The following is a 20,809-nucleotide window of genomic DNA, read 5'->3' as shown; positions in this document are numbered from 1 at the left end:
GGAGCCCCACGCAGGAGGGGACGAGAGGCCCCGAGAAGCATTGGGCCGACGGGCAGTGTCCAGCACCGCCCTGAGCTCCAGTGGGTTCGGGGCAGGTGCGAAATGCGGGCCTGTTTGGGAAAGGGAGCCATCCGGAGCCGCAGCCCGTGGCCGACAGCTGCCCGGGTCCCGGCGTGGTTTGTCCGACAGTTCGTGCGGTGTTTTCTGGCCCGAGTGTGGATGCCGCGCGCTTGCTTGCCCTGTGTGGTGTGGGGTGATGAGGCCGGGGGCCGCTGCCCTGCCCCTTCCACCCCTGCCGCCTTGTCTGTCCGTCCTCCGGGAAGGCGTTAACCGTGCCGCTTCAGTTCCAGGGCCCTGTGAGCCGGAGGACCTCATCGATGGGATCATCTTCGCCGCCAACTACCTGGGGTCCACGCAGCTGCTGTCGGAGCGGAACCCTTCCAAGAACATCCGGATGATGCAGGCGCAGGAGGCCGTTAGCCGGGTCAAGGTGGGCCGGGCGCAGGAGGGGCCCCGCCTGGGGGCAGGGGGTGGGCACGGCGGCCGCTCGCTCCTCGTGGAAGCCACCTGGCCGCCCCGCAGCTCGACGTGAAAGGTGCTCGCCGCGCAGCATGCCAGACGCGCCGTGCTGGGTGAGGCCGCAGGCGCCGGCTCGCACGTCTGTGGCGTCCGGGGTGCCTGCCGAGGGCAGCGAGGAGTCACGTGTGCTAAGCTCGCAAGCTCGGGAAACTCAGATGCACGTGCAGCACTAGGCTGATCGCCTGGTTTTCGGGGGGGGGGGGCAGGCGTGCGACGAGGCCCCAGCTGCGAAGCCGTGGTCCGGGCTGCGGCCCTCCTGCGCCCTCTGGCCTCTGGCGGTGGAGGGACGCCGGGCGGGAGCCCACGCGGTGGCCGGGAGAGGAGATGCGGGCAGGGGGTGCTGCTGCTGGTGCTCAGAGCAGAGCCCGCTGTCCCCTGGGGCCTGGCCCCCTTCCGCCCTGGACCGCGCCTCCCGGCCTCGGTCTCGCCCTCGTGCACCGGCTGGTGGTCGCGAGCGTCCAGCCCTCGGCAGATGCGCGTGGCCCGCAGAGGTGCCAGCTGCCCACCTGTCCCTGCGCACGAGCTCTGAGCCCCGGGGCGTTGACCGCAGCCTGACGTAACTGCCACCCCCGACTTCCCCGCGCCTACCCACCTGGCTCTCTCTTCTCTTGCACGCTGCTCAGAGGATGCAGAAGGCTGCTAAAATCAAGAAAAAAGCGGTGTGTAGGATGGCGGGGTCTGCTCGTGTGCCTGTGGTGGTCTTGTGCGGGGGCGGGGACGGGACTCCGCTGGGAGCACAGAGCGTGTGACACGTGGAAACGGTCCTTCCTCTTCCCTAGGCTTCTGAATGAAAGCAGCCGCGCTCGGTCCTTACCCGCCCACTGACAGAAGCGTTTATTCGTTGCCCTTTTTCTATATATTTTTTTAGAGTCTGTCAGCCAGAACGTGCTAAAACACTGTGATGTTACTGTTTACATCGATGTTTTTAAATGTGACATTTGATGTGGCCACGAGATGCATTTAGAGCCTAGGCCTCCTGTGGAGAATTAATTAAGTTGTTCTGATATTTAAAGGCTCATTAAGTTTAATTTACTAAGTCTGGTTGATGAGAGGTTCAGTTCGCCTGTGAGATGCTTTTGCTGTTGAGAAGTTTCCGGAGCGGGGGCAGACTCACAAACACCGGGTTGACCTTCAGTCTTTTGCGCGTAAATGTGGTCATTTACCGAATGCCGGGCGCTTGCTAACTGCCCTGCGATGCGGGAAATGTCAAATGCCGGATGCCAGATGTACCCCAGACAGCGAGGGGGCCAGCCGGCCGGCCCCGCCTGGAACACATTTTCTGGGGACATGGACAGAGGGCCCGCTCTGGGGACTCCCTTTCCCCTGCAGTGACACTTGTGTCCCTGTGACATTCGCTCCCGGCCCAGCGGCCCCGCCTGTGACCCTTCCAGCTGCCGGGGAGGGAAGCAGTGAGGAAGGTGGCCAGGGGCTCGGGGGCCGCGCCCGAGCTGGCAGGCAGGCGGCGCCTCCGTGGGGCACGGCGTGTGCTCGGCCTCCGGCACGCATCCCCGCCCCCCTCCGCAGCGCGGCCCCCTCCCCCGCACGCCGCTGTTGGACCGCGCTCAGCTGCAGACGGCACGCGAGGGCGCCCGCGGCTCGTTTCCGGGCTGCTCCGTGCCGCAGGCGCATGTGCCCCGGGGTGCCGCGGCTGTGGCCGTGCCGCCCGGCCTCTCCGTGGCGTGTTCGGTTCGTAACGGCGTCCCCGTTCGTCCCTAGAACTCAGAGGTCGACGCGCCGACCCTGACTGAGGTGGACCTGTTCATCTCCACGCAGAGGATCAAGGTGTTGAACGCCGACACTCAGGTGAGACTCCTGGGGGCGAGGTCCCTGCAGGGGCCATGGACGAGGCTGCAGTGGGGTCTCTGGGGACCGCGGGGAGTGGGGTCGGGGAGGCCCCGTGAGCCGTGCCCGGTTCCGTTGGGGGCGCTGGGGCGGCTGGCCGGGGGGCGGGCAGGGCCCCCGCAGTGAGTGTGCCGTGCTGAGGCATGCCTGCTTAGGGCAGGAAGCTGGTGTGACCGAAGTTGGAAATGTCGCCAGAGGCTGGAGGGGTGTCACGGGGAAGCGTGGGCGACTGTGGAGCCGGCATGGCCTGTCGGGTGGGGCGGAGGGGGAGCCTCCTCCTGGGGGGCAGGACAGGGCCCGAGGGGCTGGGAAACGCCCCTTTTCCTATGTGGACAGGGGCAGGGGCGAGAGAGCTCGTGACTCATTTCTCAGCCTCGGGTGTGGCCTCAGGGGGCACAGAGCTCCACGCAGACTCCTGCCAGGTGGTCAAAGCCATCGGGGTGACAGCTCTGCGGGGGGCCAAGGGCATTGAAGGGGTGTGCAGACCCACCAGCCGTCACCCAGCCGGCTGCCTCACATCCGCTGAGTGGACCTGGCGGCCTGGGCTCCATCACGGGATATCACCTCAAAGCCTGCCCCCTCCGCCCCCTGGAGGGCTGGGCCAGGCCCCGGCCTTGCAGCAGGGGGGACCCTTGTCCGGAGCCACGATGCCTTCTGATCAGGCGGGGACGGGCAACGTCACTTCGGGGACAGCTGAGTGAAGGCAGCGACCTCGCCTTGCCGGGGAGTCGCCAGCCTGGGCGCTCCGCTGCCTGCCGGAGCCGCTGCAGCCCGGGCGATTCGGTCCCCAGGGGGGACATGTGGCAGGGGCGAGAGATGTTTTTGCTGTCACAGCCGGGGAAGGTGCTGGGGGCCCCAGCTTCTCGCGGCCGGGCATGGGACGGCCCTTCGCAGCAGGGCGCGGCCAGTCCCCGCCGCCCCGGTGCCGGGCCTCACGCGCCCGCCCCGCCCGCAGGAGGCCATGCTGGACCACGCGCTGCGCACCATCTCCTACATCGCGGACATCGGCAGCATCGTGGTGCTCATGGCGCGGCGCCGCATGCCGCGGGCGGCCTCGCAGGACTGCATCGAGACCACGCCCGGGGCCCCCGACGGCCGCAAGCAGTACAAGATGGTGTGCCACGTGTTCGAGTCCGAGGACGTAAGTCGCGGGCGGCCAGCCGAGCGCCGCGGGCCGCAGGGCCCGGGGACCCCGCCCGGGGCCGTCGCCCGCCGCCCACCGCGCCGGAGCTGCGCGGGTCCCTGCGCTCTGCGTGACGGCGACGGGCAGCCCCCCGGCCAGCCCCTCGGGGCCGTCGCGCGCCCGGCGGAGCGAAGCCCTTCAGCAGCCTCGCTCCCAAGCGGGCCCTGCCCAGCTCATCCGTCGTCGGGGTGCACATGCGTCTGTCGGGGTGCACGTGTCTGTTGTTAGGGTGCGTGTGTCTGTTGGGGTGCACTGAGTCTGTTGGGGTGCATTGCGTCTGGTCTCAGGGTGCGTGTGTCTTGGGGTGTGTGCATCTGTTGGGGTGCACTGTGTCTGTTGTCGGGGTGCGTGCATTTTGTTGGGGTGCACTGCATCTGTTGGAGTGCACTGAGTCTTGTTGGGGTGCACTGCATCTGTTCTTGGGGTGCATGTGTCTTGTTGGGGTATGTCTTGTTGGGGTGCATATGTCTGCTAGGTTACATGTGCGTCTGTTGTCGGGGTGCGTGTCTTGTTGGGGTGCGTGCGTCTGTTGTCGGGGTGCGCATTGTCACACGGGCTGAGTGTCGGGAGGCAGCCTGCGCCTGGGGTCTGGCTCTGCCCTCGCTCGTGGACCCCGGTCCTGACAAGTGTGAAAATGATCCCCAAGTTTGAAACACGCAGGGTCACGGGGTTGCAAAGCCTCGGCTCTTTCCTTAATGCAATGAGCACGCCTCTCCGGGCCTGGCAGGGGGCAGCGGGGACCCAGGAGGGGGCCCCGGGGCTCTGTGCTGCCCCAGGGCAGACCTGACTCAGGACAGTGGGGGCACAGCTGCCCTGTCCTCGTGGCTGTTTCTTGAAGTTGTGTGTCCTCCGCGAGCACGGGGGAGGGCGTCCCGAGGCCAGGGGGTACGGGGGAGGGCCCCCGGAAGCTTCTGCACCCAGCAGGGTGGGCGGGGGCAGAGCTGCAGGAGACACTTGGGTGGGGTGAGGGTCCTGGCAGAGCCCAAGGTGGGGTGCTGGCCTAGGAGTGAGAGACGGGGTGCTCTCAGACCGCCCTTCCTAGCCAGGGCCTTCGGGCGGGTGGAGAAGGACCCAGAGGCCTGGAGGCAGCCTCAGACCCTGGGAGGGGCAGGTCCTGGCCTCCCTGTCACCCCCTTCCCAGGGACCCACACCCAGCTTGCCTGATGCCCCACCTGCTCCCAGCCGAGTGCAGGCCAGCAGCGCCCCCTGGCGGCCCCAGGGCACCATGCCCCATCTGGGAGCAGGCCGGGCTTACTCCCCTTGCCAACATCCACGGTCCCCCCTGTAAATGCTCGGCGCCCAATTTCCGGGCCAGTTCGGGGAGTCAGCACCTGTTGCGGGAAGGCCTCCTGCTCAGCCCCGCCTGTGGCTCCATGAGTTGCCCACGGGGTCCGTGCCGGGGTCACCAGGTCTCCTGCTCCTCACTGGCCCTGTCTGGCACAGCCAGCGCTGCCCCTGAAAGTGGCCGGATACACAGCCTGACTCCTGGGTGACACCGGGCTCCGCTGTGAGGAGAAGTGATGTTGGGCAGCCAGCCCGGTCTGTGATGCCCCAGAGAACACGGCTCAAGTCTATGGGGTCACATGGGCGGGAAGAAAATGCAGTACAGTGACCCACAAAAGCAACAAACACATGACGTTGTTCGCAACTTTCCCAGAGCTTTTTTGACACGGAGCTTTGTCCTGGGATGTCGGGAACTCAGAGCAGTCCAGGCCAGGCCCCAACGGGCACAGGCGGCAGTGGGGCTCCCCCGCGTGGCCCGTGGCGGGGCGTGGGCGGGCGGCAGCAGGTGCGCCCCGGCTGCTCCTGCGGGCCCTGGCCGGCTGCTGGGCCCGCGTGGCCCGCTCCGTGCCGGTCTCCAGGCCGCCTTCCCCGCAGGCCCAGCTGATCGCGCAGTCCATCGGCCAGGCCTTCAGCGTGGCCTACCAGGAGTTCCTGAGGGCCAACGGCATCAACCCTGAGGACCTGAGCCAGAAGGAGTACAGCGATGTCATCAGCACCCAGGAGATGTACAACGACGACCTCGTCCACTTCTCCAAGTCGGAGAACTGCAAGGAGGTGAGCGCGCGCCACCGCCCTCCGAGCACGTGGCCGCGGCCGGGAGCGGCCCGGCGTGTCCCCCGGCCCAGGCCTGGGGACGGGACTCGGGAGCACGGCTCCGTGGGCCGCACACAGGTCACCGCCCCCACAGCACGGTGCCCCCTGCATGTGGGTCTCGCCCCCGCGTGGAGCCGAGCGCTTACGTGAGGCACCGGAGTGACACGTGCCCTGGCCGCCGCCGCTGGCAGGCCCCGGAGACGCGTCTGCGGGGCATCTAGGCGGCGTCTCCAGGCGGGCAGGGCGCTCGGCCCCGGGGCTCGGAGCTGCCGGAGGCAGACGCCGTCTCGGGGGTCCCGGGAGATCCTGAGACAGGCGCAGGCGCTGTGGGGACAGCCTCCGAGTGACTGCGAACGGGTGACAGTGGACGAGCGGGCGAGGGGCGGGGGAGGGAATGAGTGAGTGAACGGGGCACAGACGTGTTGATGACCAGGCTGCTGGTTACACGAGCGCCCTGGCTTCCTGCCGCATGCACGGCCGGCAGAGCCAGGGACCCTGACAGGGAGCGGGAGGGCTTTTCTGGACGAGAGCAAAGGCCGGGGTCGGGATTTGTGGCCTGGAGGCCAAGAACACCCCTCTGGCCGCAGGGATTGGGGGACAGGGCGGACAGGGAGCCGGGACCCCGGAGCCACGTTGGGGGCGGGGCGCGGACGCCGGCCCCCAGGGGGGCTGGGGCGGGGTGCCTGCCACCCGCCGCCTCCCTGCAGCTGCAGCTGGAGAAGCACAAGGGCGAGATCCTGGGCGTGGTGGTGGTGGAGTCGGGCTGGGGCTCCATCCTGCCCACCGTGATCCTGGCCAACATGATGAACGGGGGGCCCGCCGCGCGCTCGGGGAAGCTGAGCATCGGGGACCAGATCACGTCCGTCAACGGCACCAGCCTGGTGGGGCTGCCGCTCGCCACCTGCCAGAGCATCATCAAGGTGGGGCCCCCCCCCCGTTTGTCCCCGCTGCCTTTCCGTTCCCACGTGACCTGGAGCCTGAGTCGAGACCCGCCCGAGTCCGTGCCACACCCCGAGGTCCCCGCAGGGCCCTGGTGGGGAGGCCACGTTTGGTTTCACACGGCCCGGGGTCCGCGCACACTGACCCCAGGTGGGGGCCGAGCACCGTGGTGGACGGAGACTGACTTGTCCAGTTTGCCCGGGACCCCCCAGGTTAGCGCTGAGTCCACTTCCTAGGTGAATGGGGAAGGGGGTCACCTTAGTGACTCTGGGAGGCAAGTCTTAAGCAAGGGAGGCCACACTGACCACCTGACCCGTGAGCTCGCAGCTTTGGGCCTCTGGAGGCGGACAGGCTGCCCAGGGCCTTCCCCGCTGGCCTGGGCAGGACACAGGCTCCCTGGGGCCTCAGGCTGCAGGGCCTTGCACCTTGTCTCCAGACAGGAGCCTGCGTGTGGTCTGCCCCAGGCCCCTGTAGCCGGAGCCGTCCCCTCCCCTCCCCGCTGTGGTCTGCCCCCTTGCCCCCCTCGTCTGCTGAGAGGTGAGCGCCCCACGGGCCACGCAGACACGCACCGACGTGGCAGGGGCCTCGGTCAGTGGCTCTGGAGGCTCCCTCCACGGGCTGCAGTTCCAGGGGGCCCGGTCGCTGGGCTTGGGGGCGCTGTGCGTGGTATGGACGCTGCCATCCCCAGGCCGCTCAGCCTCGCCCCCGGCTTGTGCCTGGCCGGAAGGGCGAGCCGCGGCAGCTCCGTGCTGAGGCTGGGCCTCGCCCTGGCCTCCCCACCCGCCGAGCCCCGGATCCTCGGCTGGGGCCGCCCTGGGCTCCGGTGCACCCCGGAGCCTCCGCTCACAGATCCCAGAGGCCCAGTCCCTCCCGCCCCGCCTCGCCATCAGCTCGAGGCGGTTTTGGGGGATGTTTTGAAAGATGTCCCCACAGCCCTTCCAGATGGGGCGACCCCCGGCCCGCATGCCGAGGGCCCCTCCCGGGCCCCCCCCAGGCGACGCTGGTGCTGGATGTTGTTCGTGCAGCATCACAGCCCGGCCCCCGGCCCTGGGCAGCGGCTTCTGCTCGGGGCAGAGGGCGCATGGGCCACACGCCCACTGCCGCCCGCGGTGGCCTGCGTGTGGGTTGGGGGGCGAGGCCTTCACCCTGGCAGAGGGAAGGGAGGCCCGAGGTGCCCGCCTCCCCCGACCCTTCCCGGCTACGCTCACCTGTGCCTCCCGTCACCCCGCCCTGCAGGGGCTGAAGCAGCAGACGCAGGTGAAGCTGAACATCGTCAGCTGTCCCCCGGTCACCACAGTGCTCATCAAGCGGCCGGACCTCAAGTACCAGCTGGGCTTCAGCGTGCAGAACGGAATCGTGAGTCCACCCCGCCCCTGGCCGCACAAGCCGCAGAGAGCCAGCCTGGCCGCTGTCCAGGGGCGGGCCAGGCGCGGACAGGGTCCCCCACACCCTGCCCGGCCCCCAGCCCTCTGAGGGCTGCTCTGGAGGGGTTGTGGGGCTCCCCTGGCCGCTGGAGCACGGACGCGCACAGCCCCGGGCAGCGTCAGACTCTGTGCTCGGCCGACAGACGTCCCCTCATTCATTCAGTGCCAGGCACCGAGGGGGCAGGAGGGCTTCCAGGGGGAGGTGTCAGACTGCCCCAGATCTGCGCCTCGTCCCCAGGCCAGCATTCTTCTCTTTGACCGCTGGCATTTGGCCAGTGTGAGTCGTTTCCTTGGTGTAGGGAGAACATTCTAGAAAGGCAGCTGCAAACGAGATGAGATGTTCCCCACTGCTCTCTGGTGCAGCGGTGCGGGCACGCAGCTGGGAGGGGCCTGTGGTGTTAGGGTACACGGGCCACTGAACACATACCCCCCGCACGTCAGCCTGGCCACGGCGAGGCCTCCTCGCCCCCGCGAGCCTGCGGCGTGGGCGCGGGCACAGGGCGTCCGCATTGCCGGTTTGCCTCGCTTCACCGCGGTGTGTGCTCCGAGGCCCCGGGCCCATCTGTCTGTCAGTCCTGGGGACCAGCACACGAAGGCCACCGGCACAGGCCCCCTCCCAGAGCACCACCGGGGAGCCGGCGTCTGCGAGGCTGGTTGGGTAGGGGCCGGCGCGATCTGTCCCCGCGTCCCAGGGAGGTGAAGCCATGTGCCCCGAGGCCCGCCGTGGGCGGCAGGGCCAGGGCCGGGCCTGAGGCCGCTGTCGTGGAGAGGCGCCCGCTGCCCGCAGTGAGGCGCCCGCCGCCCGCGGTGAGGCGCCCGCGTGAGCACAGGCGTGGTTCGTGGTGCGGTGGGCAGCACGGAGGCTGGTGCATCTGTGTCCGGGGCCCCGGTGGCCAGCCAGCCTCTCCTCCTGCTGAGCCCAGTGGGACCGCGTGCCACCGCCCGCCCTGTGCCACCCAGCCAGGCTCCCCTGGGTCCCCGCGACGGCCACCGACACCCGAGTCGGTCTCGCTTGAGCGCTTTCTGTGTCTGCGGCTGCGTCAGCCCCGAAGCACAGTGCACGCTTGGCAGACGGGCTCGTCAGTGCGTTTCCTGAACGGTTCCCTCTCCGGCAACGCCCTCGGAGAGACGATGGTGCCTCCAGCAGGGGGCGCCCGCCCTCCTCCCGGGAGGGCTCCCTGCGAAGCCAGAACGCCCCACGGGGGGCCTGGACGGGCCCCTCTCGGCCCGTCTGCTCCCCCACACCCTCCGCCCACCTGCCCCCCAGACTCCAGCCACCGGCCAGGGTCCGACTCGTCCTCCGGGCCCCCTGCCAAGGTGCAAAGCTATCGTCTTCCCGTTGGTCTCCCTCTAATCTCCATGACTAGGGAGGACGCTGCCCCACGGGGTTCACCTTCCTGGGAGTGTCCCAGCTTCTGGGGGCAGCAGGCTGGGCCTGCCCAGCGGAGGGTCAGGCCGGGGACCGGGCTGGGACATCCTGAGACACCTTCTCCAGGTTCCTTAGAGCCAGTTACGTGGGGCACAAAATGCCCTTAGGTCCTTTTAGCGGGGGAAATACAAGTCACTCCCTAAGGCTTATGTGGAGTATTTGGGTGTCAGGGAAGCAGGTGTTCCCTGTTACCAGAAAGCTAGTGGCCAGGGGTCAGTCCGCCCACCCCCTGGCTGTGTCCTGTCTGGCCCGAGTGCCTGGCTTGCGGGATGTGACCAGCTCTGCTGCAGGGGGCTCGGGGCCGGGTGTCAGAGACCCTGGCTGTGCCATCGGCCTGTGCCTGGCTCTCCTTCCAGACTGGGGGGCTGCGGGCACTGTGCCGGGCTCCCCGTACGCTGACCGCTTGGAAAGGCCTGTGGCGTTTGCGACAGGGCGAGACTCAACCAAGCAGATGGCGGCTGGAGTCCCGCTGGGGCCTGCGGCCGTGTAAACCCGTCCCAGCCTTACGCGGCGGGCCGTGCCGCGCGCACGGGGACAGGCCGTGTGGACAGTCCTGTCTCGCGGCAGGACAGCCGGCCCCCAGCAGCCTGGGCGGCCGAGGCCCAGAGAACAGGCCCCTGGGGGAAGGGTGGGAAGGGGCTGTGACCCAGGCGGGCGTCCCCGAGGCGAGGGCGGTCACCACGGAGCGCAGAGGACTCCTGGGCAGCGCAGACCTTGCCCCGGGATGAGAGCGGCCGGGGCGGGCGGCCACCGTCCTGCCTACGTCTCCCTCCGCCCGTATCTGCCACGTGCGGGCAGGCCGACCCCTGACCTCTTACGGTGACCAGATTCTGCCTTCCTGACCCTGGGTTGGGGTTCCTTGCCCTCCCAAGTGATAGGACCCCTAAAAAGTCACAAAAAGTCACCCCGATGACAGCCGGCTGCGTGGTTTCCGGATTGAGGAAACCCACAGGTCGGAGGCCGCCGTGAACTTGGCGAGGCTTTTAGGTGGTGCGGGGTGGGCCCTGGGCACTCGCGGGACGGGGTCCTGCCAGCCCGGGCCTCTCCGCCCTGCTCTGCGCGTCAGGGTGGCCGTGCCACGTGGCCCTCCGGGGCTGCTGGCGTCCTGCCGAGGGAGGGGCTGGCAGGGGGCTCAGCCCCGGGGATGCTGGGGACCCTGCCGCTTGAGCCGCCCGCCCCACTGCCCCTCTGCAACGTCGGCCCCTCCTGCCACGTGCTCGTGGGGCCCCAGGAGCCGTGGGGTGCAGCTGGGCCACCTGCCCTGCAGGCCAAGAGCTTGCCCTCGGCCTGCAGTCCTGTCCCGACACCTTGACCTCTGCTGACCTCTGCACGCCAGCGAGTTTCACGCAGCAGGGGGCCCCTGTCGTTTCTCTGTGTTCTGTGTGTCGCCCCATGAAGTCACGGCCCCCGCATAAGGTGGGCGCTCACCCGTCTGAGCCCGGCGGAGGAGCAGAGTGGACCGCGGGGACGCCCGGCCTGGGCCTCACCTGTGCCCCTGCCCCAGGAGCGAGCACCCTCCCACGCGCCGCGCCGCCGTGACGTGCCCGCGGCACGGACCCCCGGCCCGTGGGCCCGCACGCGCGGCGGGAGCCGCGGTCGGGGGGCGTCGCCGTGCCGGGGCTGCCCGCGCGCTGACCGGGCGTGTGTGTGCTTAGATCTGCAGCCTCATGCGAGGGGGCATCGCGGAGAGAGGCGGCGTCCGCGTCGGCCACCGCATCATCGAGATCAACGGGCAGAGCGTGGTGGCCACGGCCCACGAGAAGATCGTGCAGGCCCTGTCCAGCTCGGTGGGGGAGGTGAGGCGCAGCCCCCGCCCCCAGGGGTGGCGGTGCCCCGGAAGCCCCTGGTCCCGGCCCAGGAGGCCGCCCATCCCAGGAGAGCCGTCCCCGCTGGCGGCTTGTGCCCCGACCCCGCCGAGCACCGGCCGGGCCGTGTCTGCCCCAGGGGTGTGCCGTGACGAGGACGGCGCCTGGCTCCCCTGGCCGCAGCCGCAGCCGGCGGGACGTGACGCCTTCCGCTGCCCGCCGCGTGGGCCGACCCTCCCCCCCCGCGGACCCACTCGGCCCGGGCGCAGGGCTCCAGCCACCAGGCTGTGGGTCAGCCTCCTGCCGGCCGCCACCGTGGAGCAGGCACCGCACCCCGGCCCCTCCCTGGCCCTTTCTGGCTTCAGGGCAGCGTGGCGGGTGCGGGGCGCAGACCCCAGGGAGCTCACGCGGGCGCCGTGGCGGGAGGGGCGGAGCCGGGCGCTCCGGACGGGCCTCGGCCAGAGTGTGTGAGTGTGTGTGTGTGTGTAGGGGCGGGGTTTGGGGATGTGTGAGAATGTTGGGGTGCGGTGTGGGGGTGTGGTGTGAGGTTGGGGTGTGAGGATGTTGAGTGTGGGCAGTGGGTTTGGGGGTGCGGTGGGAGTAAGAATGTGGGGGCGTATGGGGGCAGGCGGTGTGGTTTGCGGATGGGGTGTGTGAGAATGTGGGGGGGTGTGAGAATGTTGGGGGGTGGGTGGGGGTGGTGTGAGGACGTGGGGTGCGTGAATGGGGGCCGGCACAGTGGACGGGGCGTGGGTCTCCCTGGGGGAAGTCCTGGTCACAGAAGGTCAGCGGGACTGAGACAGCTGGCCGGGGGCTGGGCCGGGCACTTCCCGCTGGTCCTGAGGGCTGCGGGGGTCCCGGGGGTGGGGTCAGCGGCTCTGGCTGAGGGGGAGGGCGTGGCCCCACCTTGGGGGCCCTGGCCTGGCCCCTGGGGCCGTCCATCTCCTCGGCACACTCGCCGGCCCGTGGGCCCCACAGGGCTGAGGGCCTCTCGCCCGGGGGTGGGGCTGGGGGGCGGAAGGGGCAGCGAGGTGACCCTGGCCCGCGCGCTTTTCCAGCCGCCGCCCTCACGCGGCCACCCACCGGGCCACGGGCCTGGCGTCTGCCGGGAGCCCCGGGGCGGGGGGTCACCTGGGGCCCAGAAGTCTCTCTGCCTCTTCAGTCCCAGGCGAATGGACGGTTTTCTCAGAGGCGTGAAGGCAGGATGGGCGAGTCCTTCCACACTCACACCCACACTCTCACGCGCACCCTGCCTCTGTCCCTGGCCCGCCTGGAGGCCACCACTGACAGGACCGGAAGTGACACGGCCCGGGGCGGGGGTCAGGCCGGGTGGCGGAGGAGCCGGCGGCCAGGACAGCAGCAGCAGCGAGGGCGGGGCGCGCTCCCCCAGCACCCCCACAGGGCCCGGGCGCCCCCGCGGTCGGAGTCCCTGTGCCCTGCTGTGTGGCCAGGCCCCCAGGGCCAGCGAGGCCTGAGGTGCGCCGCCCGAGCCCCTGGTCCCCCTGAGCCCCCACTGCCCCGAGCCCCTGGTGCGTGAGCCCCCGGCCCCCTGAGTCCTGGCCCCTTGAGCCCCTGGCCCATTTAGCCCCCAGCTACCTCAGTACCCAGAGCCCACGGCCATCCCCTGAGCCCCCAGCCCCTGAGACCCCGAGACCCCGGTGCCTGAGCCCCTGTCCCCCAAATCCCTGGTCCCTGAGCCCCCGGCCCCCCTGAGTCCTGGCCCCCCGAGCCCCCGGCCCCTTAGCCCCCAGCTACCTCAGCCCCTGGAGCCCGCGGCCATCCCCTGAGCCCCCAGCCCCTGAGACCCCGAGACCCCGGTGCCTGAGCCCCCGCCCCCCAAATCCCTGGTCCCCGAGCCCCCAGTCCCCTGAGTCCTGGCCCCCCGAGCCCCCGGCCATCCCCTGAGCCCCCACCGCCCCGAGCCCCTGGTGCTTGAGCCCCTGGCCCCCCGGCCCCCTGAGCCCCCGGCCCCCTGAGCCCCCGGCCCCTTGAGCCCCTGGCCCGCTTAGCCCCCAGCTACCTCAGTACCCAGAGCCCACGGCCATCCCCTGAGCCCCCAGCCCCCGAGACCCCGGCCCCTTGAGCCCCTGGCCCGCTTAGCCCCCAGCTACCTCAGTACCCAGAGCCCACGGCCATCCCCTGAGCCCCCAGCCCCCGAGACCCCGTTGCCTGAGCCCCCGCCCCCCAAATCCCTGGTCCCCGAGCCCCCGGTCCCCTGAGCCCCCGGCCCCCTGAGCCCCCGGCCCCTTGAGCCCCTGGCCCGCTTAGCCCCCAGCTACCTCAGTACCCAGAGCCCACGGCCATCCCCTGAGCCCCCAGCCCCCGAGACCCTGAGACCCCGAGACCCCGGTGCCTGAGCCCCTGCCCCCCAAATCCCTGGTCCCCGAGACCCCAGTCCCCTGAGTCCTGGCCCCCCGATCCCCCGGCCCGCTTAGCCTCCAGCTACCTCAGTACCCGGAGCCCACGGCCATCCCCTGAGCCCCCACCGCCCCGAGCCCCTGGTGCTTGAGCCCCTGAGCCCCCGGCCCCCTGAGTCCCCGGCCCCTTGAGCCCCTGGCCCCTTGAGTCCCCAGTTACCTCAGTACCCAGAGCCCACGGCCATCCCCTGAGCCCCCAGCCCCCGAGACCCCGTTGCCTGAGCCCCCGTCCCCCAAATCCCTGGTCCCCGAGCCCCCAGTCCCCTGAGTCCTGGCCCCTTGAGCCCCTGGCCCGCTTAGCCCCCAGCTACCTCAGTCCCCGGAGCCTGCGGCCATCCCCTGAGCCCCCAGCCCCTGAGACCCCGAGACTCCGGTGCCTGAGCCCCCGCCCCCCAAATCCCTGGTCCCTGAGTCCTGGCCCCCCGAGCCCCTGGCCCCTTAGCCCCCAGCTACCTCAGCCCCTGGAGCCCGCGGCCATCCCCTGAGCCCCCAGCCCCTGAGACCCCGGCTCCCCTGAGTCCTGGCCCCCCGAGCCCCCAGCCCCTTAGCCCCCAGCTACCTCAGACCCCGGAGCCTGCCCCCCTGGGCCCCGGCCTCAGCCACTCGCTGCCTCCGGGAAGGGCTGCGTGCACCTTCGTCCCTGTCCCAGGGATGCCACAGCTCGCCGTTTCTGAGGCCGCCTGTGCGCCTCAGGCCACGTGGACAAACCACAGCCGGTCACGAGTGTGGTTCCCACCCCGCTGTCCCCACTGGTGTAGGCTTGAGCTGAAGTGCAGCCGAGCCGCCGCCTTCGTGTGAAACCTCGCAGAGCCCTGGGTGGCCGGGCAGCAGGGTCAGGGGGCGCTCCTGTGTCCCCAGCCCCCGGGACGACCCTCCAATTCCTCCTCCACACAGACGGCCACAGCGGCTGTCGCCAGGGCTATGCCCGGCGGGCAGCTGGGGCGTCGGGGACAAGCGCTCATTCCTCTCCTCGGCAGATCCACATGAAGACCATGCCCGCCGCCATGTTCAGGCTCCTCACCGGCCAGGAGACCCCCCTGTACATCTAGCCCGGCGCGCCCGAGGACGCCACTCCCGCGTGTGGACACGGGGCGCGGCCTTGCCAGAGAGTCACAGGAGCCGAGCACCGTGGGGCCCACGTGCACGTGGCCGGGCCGTTCGCCCACCGTGACTGCCGGGGCGGCCTGTGTCCCTGTGCCGAGGCCGTGGCGGGTTCCCCGGGACGGCAGCAGCGGGATGAGGTGGCTGCCCTGAGGGCGCCCGGTGGCCGGCTCAGGATGTCGTTGCGATCGCGGCCTGCTTCCTGGGAAGGGACAATGCAGGTCATGCCGCTCAGACTGGAGGGCTTCCACGTGGCCCACGGCCACACCCGCTGCCGTCCTCCCCTGTCTCCTGGTCGCCCGGCCCTGCCTGGGCCCGCCCGTGCCACACGCAGCCCCGCCGGAGCGTGCGAAGACGCAGGTGGCGGGCTCCAGGTCAGCCCCGTAGAGGTCCACGTGACCGGCGTTACTTTGTCTGGAAGTCCCTTTTTCTGGCCCAGGCCCCGAAGAACACACTGTGACTTAAGAAGCCTTACCCCGCCTTACCCCGCAGCAGCCGGGCGCCAGGGCTGCGTGTCAAGGGCGACGTGTGTTGCATGCAGCCGGCCTTAGGAAGACACGCTAACATCCTAATAAACCTGGCGCCGTGACAGAAGCTGCCGTGTGGCCGGTTTGTGACGGCAGTGGGCACCTGACGTTCACCACACACCTGACACGGGCTCGCTCGGCGTCCCCTCCGGGCCCGAGGCCTCCGCAGCTCTCCCCGGGGCTTAGGGCAGGCTGGCCCCGCAGTGGCTGGAGGGTCAGCAGAGGTGACACGTCACCGGGCCCACCCCACGTGCTCCATCCACTGTCCCAGTGGGAAGACGGGCTGCTGACAGCATAGGAGAAAGGGCACTTCAAATAAGTGACCTCCAGGAACACGTTTCTGTGTGTGTTAAGCAGAAAGTCAGACCCCCTTCCTAGCTCTTGGGTTATGGGAGGTAATGTCATGCATAAAAGCTAGAGGGAAGGGGCCTCAGCGTGAGAGACTCAAGGGGCACGTCCCTGCCGCACCCAAGACAAAGCTGGTGAGCAGGCGCGGGAGAGAAAACCTATGGCTCACAGAGGCGGGTGGGGGTGGGTTGGGGGGACGACAGCGCCACCAAGTGGCGCGCATGAGAAATGCAAACAAAGAAAAGCTTCGGGGGGACGCGGCGGGGGGGAGAACAGCGCCACCTAGTGGCGTACACGAGAAATGCAAACAAAAGCTTTGGGGGGGACGCGGGTGGAGAACAGCGCCACCAAGTGGCGCGCATGAGAAATGCAAACAAAGGAAAGCTTCCGGAGGACGTGGGGGGGCGGAGAACAGCGCCACCAAGCGGCGTACACGAGAAATGCAAACCGAGGAATGCTTGGGGGGGGACGACAGCGCCACCAAGTGGCGCACATGAGAAATGCAAACTAAGGCACGCTTTGGGGAGACGTGGCGGGAGGGAGAACAGCGCCACCAAGTGGCGCGCATGAGAAATGCAAACTAAGGAATGCTTTGGGGGGGGGAACAGCGCCACCAAGTGGCGTACACGAGAAATGCAAACAAAAGCTTTGGAGGGACGCGGCGGGGGAACAGCGCCACCAAGCGGCGTACACGAGAAATGCAAACAAAAGCTTTGGGGGGAAAACAGCGCCACCAAGTGGCGCGCATGATAAATGCAAAGTAAGGGATGCTTTGGGGGGAAACAGCGCCACCAAGTGGCGCACATGAGAAGTGCAAACTAAGGAATACTTTGGGGGGAAACAGCGCCACCAAGTGGCGTACACGAGAAGTGCAAAGCAAGGGATGCTTTGGGGGGACGTGGCGGGAGGGAGAACAGCGCCACCAAGTGGCGCGCATATGAAATGCAAACTAAGGAAAGCTTTGGGGGGACGTCGCGTGAGGGAGAACAGCACCACCAAATGGCGCGCATGAGAAATGCAAACAAAGGAAAGCTTTGGGGGAGAGAACAGCGCCACCAAGTGGCGCGCATGAGAAATGCAAACTGAGGAATGCTTTGGGGGGGAAACAGCGCCACCAAGTGGCGCGCATGAGAAATGCAAACAAAGGAAAGCTTTGGGGGGACGTGGGGGGGTGGAGAACAGCGCCACCAAGTGGCGTACACGAGAAATGCAAAGTAAGGGATGCTTTGGGGGGAAACAGCGCCACCAAGTGGCGTACAGGAGAAATGCAAAGAAAAGCTTTGGGGGGACGCGGGGGGAGAACAGCGCCACCAAGTGGCGCGCATGAGAAATGCAAACAAAGGAAAGCTTTGGGGGGACGTGGGGGGGCGGAAAACAGCGCCACCAAGCGGCGTACACGAGAAATGCAAACCGAGGAATGCTTGGGGGGAGGACGACACCGCCACCAAGCGGCGCGCATGAGAAATGCAAACCGAGGAATGCTTTGGGGGGAACAGCGCCACCAAGTGGCGTGCATGAGAAATGCAAGCTAGGGAATGCTTTCGGGGGAGAACAGTGCCACCACGTGGCGTACACGAAAAATGCAAATGAAGGAATGCTTGAGGGGGAAAACAGCGCCACGACGTGGCGCACACGAGAAATGCAAACTAAAGAATGCTTGGGGGGGCGGGGGGGGGGGACAGTGACAGCGACACAGAGGCCAGAAATAGTTTTTATTAAAACACTGCTCATTATGAAAACACCTTGAGGTACATTAAACAAATACGACCTTCGGGCTGCAGGAACGGGTCTCCTTTGGCTGGACTCTGCCTTCCAGCGTCTGTGACGCGATGTGATGCGATGGGACCCCGCCCCCCCCACCGCGCCAAAACCCGCTGCCTCTGACGTGGCGCGTCACGGGTGTCTACTGTGCACGTTGTCACCAGCCCTGGGGCCGCGTCCTTATGAAAGATGGCTCCCCGTCTGCTGCAGAGCTGGCTACAGCTCAGCACCCTCATGGCCCCCAGGCGGGGCCAAAGGGCAGTGTCCACAGAGGCTCCGGCCCCTGGCCAGGCCACGCCCCCTGGGTCACGGGGAGCAGCACCCGAGACATGGGTCACAGGAAGGGCACCCAAGACCTGGGTCCCGGCGTGACCTGCTGGGATAGAGAGCCGAGCCGGGAGAAGGGGCCCCTTCAGGATCCCAGATGGGCGGCTGGTGAGGCCCAGAGGAGGAAATACGCCCACATGGCCTCGGGCTGCCTGCTGCTGGGACCCCAGTGCCCCCAAACAGCAGGAGCGAATGGAGTATCTGACCCATTCCCAAGGGCTCTGAGCCGTAATTCTCTCCTCCTGCACCCTTTCCTGGAAGCCCAGGCCACCTGGAGGGCGTGGCCATGAGGGCAGGTGCGCGGCAGGGCATGGGCGAGGCCGAGCACCAGGGAGGCCTGGCACCGTGGCCATAGGTGGGCCCCGGGTGGCGGGAGGGAGAAGCAAGGAACGCCCGGCAGCAGGCCGCCCACCCTGGCTGCACGATAGGAACGTGTGCCTGCCATCCCGGGTGCGGGTGGGGGCGTGGCGGGCGGCGCCTACAGGGCCTCCGGCCAGGTGCACACGCAGCTGTGAGGGCAGCGACCATGGGAGTCCCGAGACCTGCACAGGCCCCTCTGTCCCACCCTGGCTGGATGGGGAGCCCGCAGAGCTCGGCCTGACACCATCACGGGTCATGCTCTGCAGTGGCTCCCAGGGTGGCCCTTGGGCGTGTCATCCGCTAGCCCGGCTTGCAAAGGACTTTGGGGACTTCGAACGCCCTTAGTTGAGACAAATTAGTGTATTTCCCACTTTATCGTGGGAATAAAGTGCTTGTCACCTCTCTAGTGCACCTGCGGGGTCTGTTCGGGTAGGCAGCAGGCGTGATTGCCATCACCTGTGAGGACCCAGGGCCCCGGGGCCAGCCGTGCCCACGGCTCCCTCCTCCGTTGCCCTCCTGGGCACGCGCTGGGCCGGTGGCCTTCTCAGCATCCAAACGCAGAGACACACATACATGCACACACGTGTGAACAAATGCACGTGTGCACGCACACGTGCGCATACAACCACAAGCATGCGCACACACGTGCACACAATGCACACATACACATGCACAGAGAAACGCACGCGCAATCATGCACACACAGGCGCGCACGCACACATGCACGCATATAAGCATGCGTGCACATGCACACACATGCTCAGCGCACTCACAAACATGTGCAAACACGGATGCACATGTGCACGCACATGCACATACAAGCACGCATCACATGCATGCACACATGTATACATGCACCCGTGTGCATGCATGTGTGCGCTCATGTGCACACACATGGACACACGTGCACACACCTCACACACCTGCATGTACGTGCATACACATGAACGCACGTGCGCGCACACACCCACACACGCACTCACAGACACACACACACACAGCGGCCGCAGTGGGGACAGGGCAGAGGCCAGCACGGGGCCCCGGGCATTGAGCCGCAGTGGCGCCTGTCAGCCCCCCGCCCCCGCGCACCCCCAGCCAGGCCGCAGGCTCTGGGCTGCATCGTCCAGTGCAAGGGCCGCCAGCCAGGGGCAGCTGACGTCGAGCGCGCGGACACAGGAGTCCCTGCGGCTGCAGAAGGTCCCCGAGGACAGTGCTGCTCCACGGCCATCGTTGGCAAATGGTCGCCGCCGATGTCAATGGAATGAGGGGCTGGGGCCCGAGGAAGCTGGCGATGCCCCAGCTGCCACCCAGAGGTGGCTGAGCCCACCTGCTCCGCACCCCACGGAAAGCCTCCACCCCCGACGCCGGGCCTCCGCCCCCCGACCTGCACCCACCGAGGCCGGCCTGGGAGGGCGGTCACAGGCCCTCGCTGTGGGGGATCAAATAACCAAATAAAACGCCGATCAAATAACAGTCGCACACAAGCGTCGGCTCCACAGCCGAAGCAGGCAGAGGCGGCGGCCGACAGGCCGAGGGAGAGGGCAGGGGGCACAGAGAGAGGGCGGGGTCCCGCGAAGCCCCGCCACACCCGGGGGGCATCGGCATGAGGGCAGGACGTTCGGGCCGGGCTGGCATCTGCGAGCGTTAACAATCTTCTTTAAGGTCGGCACGTGATGACAGTGACAGAAACCACGTGAGACGCCTCGTGACTGGAGGTCACCGCCACCCACCACCACCAACCCAGCTTGGGGGCGGGGGGAGTCCTGGTTTTGGGGGCTGCGATGCTGACGCTGCCCGGTGTCTTCGGGTACGTGGCCATCACCTGTCACTGCTGTACTTGCTGGTTGGTTCGAGGTGCTACATGCCAGAGCTCACGGCGGACATGAGTCCTTTTCGGTATTACTGGACTGTGAGGGAGTGTCACCCCAAGTAAATGACAGCGGGATCCCCTAAGAGCGAGGACGGGAGCACCCCCCCAACCTGGGCTGCAGGCCTGTCCCCAAGCACAGTGGCCACAGCAGGCACTGGCCGCCCGCGCGCTCGTCCACGGCGGAGTCTGCAGGCTGCTCACACCTGGTCCGGAGGGCTGGCTCCGCAGGGGGCCTCCTCCGCGCGGCAGTCCTCGGGGGGACCGGGAGGGACCGCCGGGCGGACGGCGCCCGCCCCCTGCCGCGCCTCAGCGGCCAGGGCACAGCTCGAGTGTTCTAGAAACTTAGCCGCCGAGCCCCCGGTGCTCGCAAAGGCCCTGCTGTCCACGGAGGGGGGTGGCCGCTCCTTGGGTGCCTCCGGCCCCGGGCACTGGCCGGTTTTCCAGGGTCCCAGTTCCCCGCAGGGCGAATGCTGCTGCCGGGTGCAGGCGGCCGTGACAGACAGACACCGCGAGGCTGAAAGTCAAGGGGACAGGAAACTGAGCCCAGACCCAGCCCGGGAGAGCAGTCGCCCAGCAACTCTGTGACGGGCAAGGCCGGCCTGCCCGGGCCCGCGTCCCGCCCAGGGCCACGTCCTGCCTGGGGTCACGTCCCACCCAGGGCCCGAATGGCCCCGTGGCACACGCAGCAGCCCGGCGGTGTCCCCAGAGGAAGCCAGCGTCAGGCCACCAGCGGAGACAGACTCGCCAGGACCAGGCTAAGCCCCCACCCCATCTACGGTTCGTGTCACACAAAGTCACAC

The 20,809-nt window shown here is 68.3% G+C and overlaps 2 protein-coding genes across 5 annotated transcripts in view; one reads left to right on the top strand and one right to left on the bottom strand.

Annotated features, from left to right (window-relative positions):
- The window catches only part of APBA2 (amyloid beta precursor protein binding family A member 2), a 67,849-nt gene extending 52,439 nt beyond the window's left edge, over positions 1–15,410 (top strand). For 3 of the 4 annotated variants that reach the window (XM_036232060.1, XM_036232061.1, XM_036232063.1), the window contains 9 exons: positions 345–490; positions 1,203–1,238; positions 2,296–2,382; positions 3,377–3,562; positions 5,483–5,662; positions 6,409–6,621; positions 7,877–7,996; positions 11,149–11,289; positions 14,693–15,410. In XM_036232060.1, the coding sequence (XP_036087953.1) occupies positions 345–490; positions 1,203–1,238; positions 2,296–2,382; positions 3,377–3,562; positions 5,483–5,662; positions 6,409–6,621; positions 7,877–7,996; positions 11,149–11,289; positions 14,693–14,764 (1,181 nt within the window). In that variant the 3' untranslated portion in view covers positions 14,765–15,410. The remainder of the gene's footprint in view (positions 1–344; positions 491–1,202; positions 1,239–2,295; positions 2,383–3,376; positions 3,563–5,482; positions 5,663–6,408; positions 6,622–7,876; positions 7,997–11,148; positions 11,290–14,692) is intronic. The other variant, XM_036232064.1, reaches the window with a different exon arrangement.
- Positions 15,411–18,959: 3,549 nt separating this feature from the next.
- The window catches only part of FAM189A1 (family with sequence similarity 189 member A1), a 56,203-nt gene continuing 54,353 nt past the window's right edge, over positions 18,960–20,809 (bottom strand). Inside the window, exon 11 of the mRNA XM_016154886.2 lies at positions 18,960–20,523. Within this exon, the coding sequence (XP_016010372.2) occupies positions 20,207–20,523 (317 nt within the window). The 3' untranslated portion in view covers positions 18,960–20,206. The remainder of the gene's footprint in view (positions 20,524–20,809) is intronic.

This window comes from Rousettus aegyptiacus, unplaced genomic scaffold (assembly GCF_014176215.1).
Source record: "Rousettus aegyptiacus isolate mRouAeg1 unplaced genomic scaffold, mRouAeg1.p scaffold_m13_p_14, whole genome shotgun sequence".
NCBI classification, from domain to species: domain Eukaryota; kingdom Metazoa; phylum Chordata; class Mammalia; order Chiroptera; family Pteropodidae; genus Rousettus; species Rousettus aegyptiacus.
This window is presented reverse-complemented; position numbering and strand designations above follow the sequence as displayed.